Consider the following 9550-nt stretch of genomic DNA (forward strand, 5'->3'; position numbering starts at 1 on the left):
TATTTACATGTCATATGTTATTATTCATATGATATTAAAAAAAAAAAAAAAAAAAAAAAAAAAAGAAGAGATAAGAAGTGAAATTTCATTTTGTAAGCTACATGATTCTGAATTATCAAATTATTTGTTTATTTTTAAACCACAAATCCAATGAAATTTATATAAATTGACATCACAAGGATAAAATTAGTAATTTAAAGAACTTATAATATAAATGAACACCTCCAAATTTGGGGAATTGAAAATGATCTCTCTTGATCCCTTCAACTCTTTTCTCTCATTCCTTTGAAATTGTTAGGTTGTAGACTAACCCCGGTTAATTAATTTAATTACCTAAGTTGATTAACTAGATCAAATTACATGCAAATCGTGGAGGCACCAACAAATCACCAAATAAACTAAGTGCAGCGGAAATAAAATAGACATGGTGATTTGTTGACGAATAGGGAAAACCTCTCGCAAGGAAAAATCCCTACCAGATGATTTTCAAATCACCACTCCCAAGAATCCACTAATCAAGAACAAGCAGTTACAAGTATAAGGAATTTTATCACTTTACTAGACTATCTAAAAATACCAACCTACAGTTGAACCTTTACTCTAATCATCAATTGGACTTGCTCTTGTAGAGACTTCTTCTTACATGCAGGGATCCTAGTACGTGTCTGACTTCCCAGCAACTGATTGATTGTTGTTAGATGCAAAGTTCTTCACTTCAAAGCACTTTGAAGATCTAGAAGCATTTAGTTACAAAACCCTGAGATGCACAAGAATGCAGTAGCTTCTCACAGAGTGTATGAGTTCTCTAATTGAGTCTCTGTGTCTTTGATGACTTTAAAATAAAGCTTTTATATGGTCTAAAGGTTTAGTGAACGAAACCCTAGCAATCAAAGTTGATGTGCAACGAAAATTCGCTAAGTCTGTCTCCTGTCCATATGCGTCGTCCAAAGGGCAGACGAGGTCATTCATCAGTTACTCGTCCGTCTGTGCTCAACACAGACGGACAAACGAACTATCATCCGTCCGTCCTCAAAGACGGACGGGCTTTTTAGCATTCGTCCGTCTGTAAAGGACGGACGAGCTTGGCAGCATCTCTTCGTCCATAAAGGACAAGGGAGGATTACTGTCTCCGCCGAGTGGAAGAACAAACCGTCACCAGCCAAACCCAACCGTTGCGAAGTACGAACTTCTGAATCAGTTATTTCCGAGCCTGTTGGATTCCTCAACTGTAGGAGCGGTTACCAAGCAAGTAACCGCTTCCCGTATACTATATAAGCACACGCCAATGAAAGAGTAAGGCAGGCTATTCTGCTCTTGAGAAACTAAGTTTATATTTCTTCAGTCAGAAACTAACTTCACCATCGGAGGGTTCTTGGCCGGCTACCACCGGTCTCCTCTAAGTTTTTACTTGTTTTCTCAGGATTCACCATCGCAAGTTTAGCAAGGCCCGGCATTTTCAGTCCACTGATATCCCAGAGTTCATCAGTTGGCGCCGTCTGTGGGAAAGAATAACGTTTGATTTCCATTGTTGGATTCTGCGATTTCTTTCTTGGACATAAGGGCTGAAATGGTCCGGACAAGGTCAAGGGCTACCAGCCCAGGCCTTCAAGAAAGTAGAGGCGACCGTCAATCGGTGCCTACCGTACAACCGCCTTCTGTCCAACACGTGCAATCCATGGCTGCTACTATGGCAGAATTGACCCGCCAGAACCAGGAGTTGGTTAGAGAACTTAACATGAGGAGGCAACATCGGGATGAGAACGTTGGAAGACAGGTCCAGAGCCAAGATGAGAGGAATGCCGAGTTTGAGAGCCAGTCAAGGGGTACCCCTTCAAGAAGGGTGCCTCACTTGGAGAGGGAGATGGACCAAATGAGAAGAACTATGGATGAAATGAAGGAAAATATGAAGAGGACCAACCCCGTAGAGGACTTGGTTCACAGGACTGACTCCCCATTTGTGCCTCCCATCAATGCTCACCCTTTGCCACCGAAGTTCAAGATGCCTTCCTTAGATTCGTACGATGGGACGCGAGATCCATTTGACCACATTGCCACTTTCAAAACTACTATGCATCTTCAAGGGGTTCCGGATGAAATAATGTGCAGAGCCTTCCCTACTACCCTTAAAGGACCCGCACGAGTGTGGTTCAGCAAAATACCTCCCAGCACGGTAGCGTCCTTCGAAGAATTAAGTAAGTTGTTTGTTAACAACTTCATCGGAGGACAGAGGCACAAGCGTTCCTCGTCCAGTTTGCTGACCATAGAACAAGGGGAGAATGAAAGTTTGCGGTCGTTCATTACGCGGTTCAATAGGGAAGCTTTAGCAGTGGACGAGATGGATGACAAGCTGCTCCTGGCGGCTTTCCACAATGGGGTTCACTCTGATTTGTTCATCCACAAGCTATATGAACAAGAGCCTCAGACCATGGCCGAACTCGTCCACTCAGCCCAGAATTTTATGAATGCGGAGGATGCTATCATAGCCAAGAAGAGGAAGAGAATTGAGAAAATGGATGCTAACCCCACTCGTCACTCAGAGCAGGGTCCTCGTCTCAAGAAAGGACGAACGGAAGACAAAAAAGATCGTGACAGGAAGGCAGGCCCCTCAGCACGAAGTCAGCAGTATACGCCATTGAACATGCCACTTGATCAAGTCCTAATGCAAATCAAGGATGATCCTTCCTTGAAGTGGCCAGAAAAAATGAAGGGAGATCCGAATAAGCGCAATAGAAACAAGTATTGTCGCTTCCATAGAGACCATGGGCATGATACGGACGAATGTTTTGATCTAAAGCAGCAGATTGAGAATCTTATAAGGCAGGGGAAGCTGAGAAGTTTCTTAGGACGAGACCATAAGGACGACAAACTCAAGGGAAAAGCTGAAGAGTCGTCACGGCCACCTCTCGGAGAAATCAGAGTTATCGTCGGAGGGAGCTCAACAGTTCAGTCGTCCAGGTCCAGGAAAACATACTTGAAGGTGGTGCAGAGCGTCCAACTCTCTGGACGACCACCTAGAGATACGGACGAACAGGCAATCACATTCACCGAAGACGAAGCTGAAAGAATCCACCATCCTCATGACGATGCTATTGTCATAACCTTGCTCATCGCTGACTACACAACCAGAAGGGTACTCGTTGATAATGGAAGTTCGGCAGATATCCTGTATCTTCCAGCTTTTCAGCAGATGAAGTTAGGACGAGACCGTCTTCGTCCGGTGAATTCTCCGTTGGTAGGTTTTGGTGGGATGAGGGTGCAGCCCGTGGGTACTGTTACATTACCAGTGGTAGTAGGGGCATATCCACAACAAGTCACCAAGGACGTGAGTTTCCTGGTAGTAGACTGTTCGTCCTCTTATAATGCCATAATTGGGAGGCCAACTTTGAATAGTTGGAGAGCAGTTACGTCCACCTAACACCTGTCAGTTAAGTTCCCAACAGACTATGGAGTAGGACAAGTGCAAGGAGATCAACTGGCAGCGAGAGAGTGTTACTTGGCTATGTTGGCCACGGACGAGCAAGTGCAGACAATGACTATTGAGGAGAAAAGGGTCGTGGTAGAACCTATTGAAGTGCTGGAAGATGTTCCCTTAGACGAAAGGAACCCTGAGAGATGTACCAGGGTGGGGGCAGATCTAGAAAGAGGAGTTAAAGAAAACCTTGTTCAGTTTTTGAAGAAGAACGTAGATGTGTTCGCTTGGAGTCATGAGGATATGCCTGGAATAGATCCTAATGTCATCACCCATCGCCTGAACGTATGTCCATCCTCGAAGCCAATTCGACAAAAGAAAAGGGTGTTTGCTCCTGAGAGAGAAAATGCTATTAAAGACGAGGTTCAAAAATTGATGGCAGCAAAGTTTATCCGAGAGGTGTACTATCCGGATTGGTTGGCCAACGTAGTAATGGTCAAGAAGGCGAACGGCAAGTGGAGGATGTGTGTGGATTTTACTGATCTGAATAAGGCTTGCCCCAAAGATAGCTATCCATTACCACGAATTGATCAGCTGGTGGACTCCACCGCGGGCCATAAACTGCTTAGTTTTATGGACGCTTTCTCAGGGTACAACCAGATACGGATGGACGTGGTCGACCAGGAGAAGACCTCATTTGTTACTAGTCAGGGCTTGTTTTGTTATGAAGTAATGCCCTTTGGATTGAAGAATGCTGGAGCAACGTATCAGCGACTGGTCAATCACATGTTCCGTCCTCAGATTGGGCGAAATGTCGAAGTGTATGTGGATGATATGTTAGTGAAAAGTCTGGAAGAGGGTAAGCATTTAGACGACTTGCAAGAAACCTTCAATACACTCAGGCGATACAGTATGAAGTTGAACCCCAGTAAATGTGCTTTCGGAGTGGCTTCGGGAAAATTTCTTGGATTCATGGTCTCACACAGGGGGATCGAGGCCAACCCAGAGAAGATCAAGGCAATCCTAGAAATGAAGCCTCCGCAGAATACTAAAGAAGTACAATCTCTCACCGGGCGAGTTGCCGCCCTCAACAGGTTTGTCTCTAAAGCTACTGACAAGTGTTTGCCATTTTTCAAGGTTCTAAAGAAAGCCTTCGAATGGACGGACGAGTGCCAAAGAGCCTTCCAAGATTTGAAGACATATCTTGTCATGCCCCCGCTGCTAAGTCCGTCCGTGGTAGGAGACGAGCTGTTTTTGTACCTGGCAGTGACCCCGCATGCTGTGAGCTCAGCGCTGATAAGAGAGGAAGCAAAAGTGCAAAAGCCAGTGTATTACACCAGTAGGGCCTTGAGGGGGGCGGAAGCACGATATCCGCCAATAGAAAAGCTGGCCTTCGCGCTCATCACAGCTTCCAGGAAGTTAAGACACTACTTCCAAGCCCATGTAATCAATGTTATGACAGATCACCCACTTAAGAAAGCTATGAACAAGTTGGAAGCCGCAGGACGTCTGATCCAATGGGCGGTCGAACTTAGCGAGTTTGATATCCGATACCAACCAAGACATGCTATTAAGGCTCAGGCCCTGGCAGACTTTATTGCGGAGTTCACCCCAAGATGCAACGATGAAGTGCAGGAGAATAAAAATTGGGTGGTCCATGTAGATGGCTCGTCCACACAGCGTGCGGGAGGAATAGGGGTGGTTTTGCAATCCCCTGAAGGAGACAAGTTGAAGCATAGAGTCCGTCTACAATATCGACCAACTAATAATGAAGTGGAGTATGAAGCTCTGCTTAAAGGGCTAGAATTGGCTAAGTCTGTAGAAGCGGAGTCGGTTCTCGTCCTGGGAGACTCTTCGCTGGTAATGGGCCAAATAAATGGGACATATGAGGCGAAAGAAGAACGAATGAAAAAGTACTTGGAGAGGGTATTACAGCTTGTGGAAAAATTCAAGAAGGCTAACTTCATTCAAATCCCGAGGGAAGAGAATGCAGAAGCAGACACCTTAGCGAAGGAAGCCTCAGCAACTGGAACAACCGAAGAGTATGATGAAATTCAGTACGTCCCGAGTGTAGATCTCCCGGAAGTACAGCAAATAGGGAATGAAGAAAATTGGATGACCCCAATCGTCTCGTATCTGAGGGACGGGCGACTTCCGGAAGCAAGGGACGAAGCTAAAAAACTCAGGATAAAAGCAGCAAGGTACGTCCTTCTGGACGAAGTTCTCTATAGGAGGGGCTTTTCTCAACCTTATCTTAGGTGTCTGACCCCAGAAGAGGCGAACTATGTGCTGAGGGAAGTTCATGAAGGAGCCTGTGGAAACCATTCAGGAGCAAGGTCGCTTATCCAAAAAGTCGTCCGTGCGGGGTACTATTGGCCAACTGTTCAAGTGGATGCAAAAGCTTATGTCAAGGCATGCGACAAGTGCCAACGATTCAGTAATGTCCCCAGACAACCATCTGAGTACCTCACCCCAATGATGGCCCCGTGGCCCTTTGCTCAATGGGGCCTGGACATCCTGGGTCCATTTCCACTTGGAACTAGACAGATGAAATTCTTGGTGGTAGGGATTGACTATTTCACTAAGTGGGTGGAGGCAGAACCATTGGCACACATTACACAGCAGAATGTAAAAAACTTCGTCTGGAAGAATATAGTGTGCAGATTTGGAGTACCCAGGGTACTAGTTTCCGATAACGGGCGACAGTTTGACAACACCCTTTTCAGGGACTTCTGTCTACACTTTGGAATCAAAAATCATTATTCCTCCCCCGCACATCCACAGGCAAACGGTCAGGCTGAGGTTACAAACCGATCCTTGCTGAAGATCATCAAGACTCGTCTTGAGGGGGCAAAGGGAGTATGGCCAGATGAGTTACCTGGTGTCCTATGGGCATACAGGACGACAGTGAGGACCCCTACAGGGGAGACCCCTTTTAAACTAGCCTATGGAAGTGAAGCAGTTATACCTGCGGAAGTGCACATGGCTAATCATAGGGTAATGTCATATGAGGAGAAGGATAACGAGGAGCAACTCCGCTTGAACCTCGATCTTATAGACGAAGTAAGGACAGAAGCAGAGCACAGGGCAGCGAAGTACAAGAACCTCATGGCTAGGCAATATGATGCAAGGGTGAAACCAAGACGTTTCAACATAGGAGATCTAGTCCTGAGGAAGGTCTCTTTAGCAACCAAGAACTCAGCTCATGGGAAATTGGGCCCTAATTGGGAAGGACCCTATAGAGTCATCAACTTCAAAAGACAAGGATCCTATTACCTGGAGGCCCTGGACGGGAGAAAGCTGGAACATCCTTGGAACGTGGAGCACCTGAGGAGGTACTACCAGTAGAAGCGGGCCGAAATGAGGTTCACTGTGGACGAGCTTGAAGCTTGCTACCCTACTTATATTCTACTTATATTTTATGCTGTGTTTGATACTATTACTTTGTTATTTGTGTTGTGGTTATCTATCATGATTATGGACGAAATTATGGAGTACTTACTAAATAAAAGGCATTAGCATGTATGTGCCTTATCTGTAAACGATATTCATGTAATGTACAAAATGTTGTGTTCATTTCAGATTTCCATGGCATTCTCGTTCAAAGCTAACCTACAGGGTGGCTGAGAACAAAATATTTTTTAATTGTCAATGAGACGAATAAATTCTCTGGACGCGGAGATGTAACGTCTAAAGCTTTAGCTTTCCTAAGGAAAAGCAAGATCAAGGCACCCCATCCTAATCAAAGGACGAGGTAATCCCTCAAAATAAACCCAAAATGTTCGTCCACGAGGGCAGAACAAAGATGAGATACCCTCGTCTCAGTCTAAGGACGAGAAATAACCCTTCAAAGGGAGAACCCAACTTGACACTCATCTGTACCAGACAAAATGGGCGTCCAAGCCTTAAAACAATTAGGCAAAGGACGAGGCATAATGCGCATCCAGGCCCGAGACAGTAAGGCCTATGGACGAGCAAGGTCCCAAAGTCTGGACGGTCAGGGTACATGAAAGAAAATTCAGTCTAAGGACGAGAAATAACCCTTCAAACTTTAATAGATGGTTTAAACACACTGAACAAGGACGAGTAAAATATGAATGCATGCATAAATATGAAAAATCTCGTCCATACATAAAAGAAATGAAATTCACTAAGTGTTTGAAGGGCGGACAAACAACGTCCAAACACCCTTGTAAAAAAAAGGTTTCTGTAAGGTTGAATTTATTCAACCATCTAATTGGCTTTATTCCGTGCCAAATTTGCTTGTAATTCAGCATTTAGTAACCCTGTATTTAGGTGGGATTGTTGTAAGGGTAGTGAGTGAGATAGTGTGAAGATTGCTCAAGAGTGTGCAAGAAAACAGAGTGTCGCGGCTGGGACTCGCGACTGGACTCGCGGCTTCAACCCGCCAGAAGATGCACACGTGCCAAGCATGCTGGAAGATGAACAGTCATGCTAGCTGGATCACTACAGGACAAAACAGGACAACTGGCCATACGGTTAACTCGCGACTGGAACTCGCGACTTAGTCAAGCCGCGAGGTCAAGCCGCGAGCCACCCCTGTTTTGGAAAAACCTGACGTTTCGCATTCCACTCCTCTTCAGTATAAATACCCTTTTAACCCACGATTGAAAGAGAGCTTCCAGAGAGAATTTTGAGAGAGAAACCCTAAAGAAAAACCAGATTGTTTTACCCACAATCTCTACCTTAGAGTCTCATCAAAATCCCTCACTCTCTTCCTCTCCATTGTCAAATCCTTGAGAGGCCTTTATACCAAACCTGGTTCTCACCATTATCATCTCTGTGAGACAGACGTTTGGAGTTCTGGGAAGCAGTTAGGAAGGAGCCAATATTCATTGGTTGATGCTACGGTGTAGTAGCGGAATCCGGAAAGCTAGAAAAGAAAAAGGTTCGGCGCAACCTCGTTGGAGCAAGAAGCTTGGAGGGCTTAGGTGCATTGGGTAGATTAGGCTTGGAGGGTCTATTGCTGTCCTTGTATCCCAACTGTATTTTCTAGTGGATTGATTACCGCTTGGAGGGCGGCGGAGAGGTTTTTCGCCGAGGTCTTCGGTTTCCTCTTCGATAACATATCTGGTGTTATCGCTGTGTTTGCATCTTCCTTCCTCTCTATCTCTGCCTTTACATTATCTGCTGTGGTTTATTTTGTTGTGGCTTAGATAGTTGTTTAATCAATACCATGTTATAGCATATGTTAAGTTTCCGCACACTATTGTTTAACATATTGCGTGTGTTGATTAAATTGGTTTTTGGGGGTCTAAACGTTCAAAAGTGTTTTTGTACACGTTTTTGAACTTTCAATTGGTATCAGAGCGGGTACACATCTGTTTGGTTTTATTACCATTGTGTGATCCTTGACTCCCTTTCTTTTTGAGATGGATAGGTCTCAATCCCTTAATGCACCTCCATATTTTGATGGAAGTAATTATGCATTTTGGAAGGTTCGTATGAGAGCCTTTTTATGCTCTATTGATGAATCCGTGTGGGATGCTGTTGAGATGGGTTGGACCAAACCTGAAGCAGCCAAATCCACATGGGATAAGGCAGCACTTACTGCATCTAATGCTAACAGTAAAGCACTAAATGCTATTTTCTGTGGTGTGTCTCCAGATGAATTTTACAGGATTTCTCACATTATTATTGCCAAAGATGCATGGGAGATTCTGGAAACAACTTATGAAGGCACGAAGAAGGTGAAAGATACCAAGTTACAAATGCTGACCACTCGGTTTGAGGAGCTCAAGATGAGTGAGGATGAGTCTTTCGACTCGTTCTATGGGAAGTTAAATGAAGTGGTTGTCAGCAAGTTTAACTTGGGGGAGAAGATGGAGGATTCTAAGATTGTAAGGAAGATCCTTCGATCATTGCCGGAAAGCTTCCGTGCCAAAGTGACAGCCATTGAAGAGAGCAAGGATCTTGACGACATCAAGGTGCAGGAGCTGGTTGGTTCTTTACAGACCTATGAAATGTCGCTGCCAAATCAACGGAAGGGTAAATCCATTGCTCTAAAGACCGTTAATGAGAAGGTGGAAGATCAAGGCTCGTCAGGAGAAGATATGGTTGACAAGGATGTAGCCTATCTTGTTAAAAATTTCAAGAAGTTTTTGAAATTCAAAAACAATG

At 44.7% G+C, this 9550-nt stretch overlaps 2 protein-coding genes across 2 annotated transcripts; both read left to right on the top strand.

The window, feature by feature from the left end:
• The first annotated feature begins 1567 nt into the window (after positions 1–1567).
• LOC126705475 (uncharacterized) lies at positions 1568–3415 on the top strand. The gene has a single exon (XM_050404544.1). It carries the CDS (start codon positions 1568–1570, stop codon positions 3413–3415), a length of 1848 nt encoding a protein of 615 aa, XP_050260501.1.
• A 114-nt stretch (positions 3416–3529) lies between these two features.
• On the top strand, positions 3530–6757 carry LOC126705550 (uncharacterized). Its single transcript, XM_050404638.1, has 2 exons — positions 3530–6114; positions 6310–6757. The coding sequence occupies exons 1-2, from the start codon at positions 3530–3532 to the stop codon at positions 6755–6757; spliced, it is 3033 nt and encodes a 1010-aa protein (XP_050260595.1).
• The last annotated feature ends 2793 nt before the right edge of the window (positions 6758–9550 follow it).

Source organism: Quercus robur, chromosome 1 (assembly GCF_932294415.1).
Source record: "Quercus robur chromosome 1, dhQueRobu3.1, whole genome shotgun sequence".
NCBI classification, from domain to species: Eukaryota; Viridiplantae; Streptophyta; class Magnoliopsida; order Fagales; family Fagaceae; genus Quercus; species Quercus robur.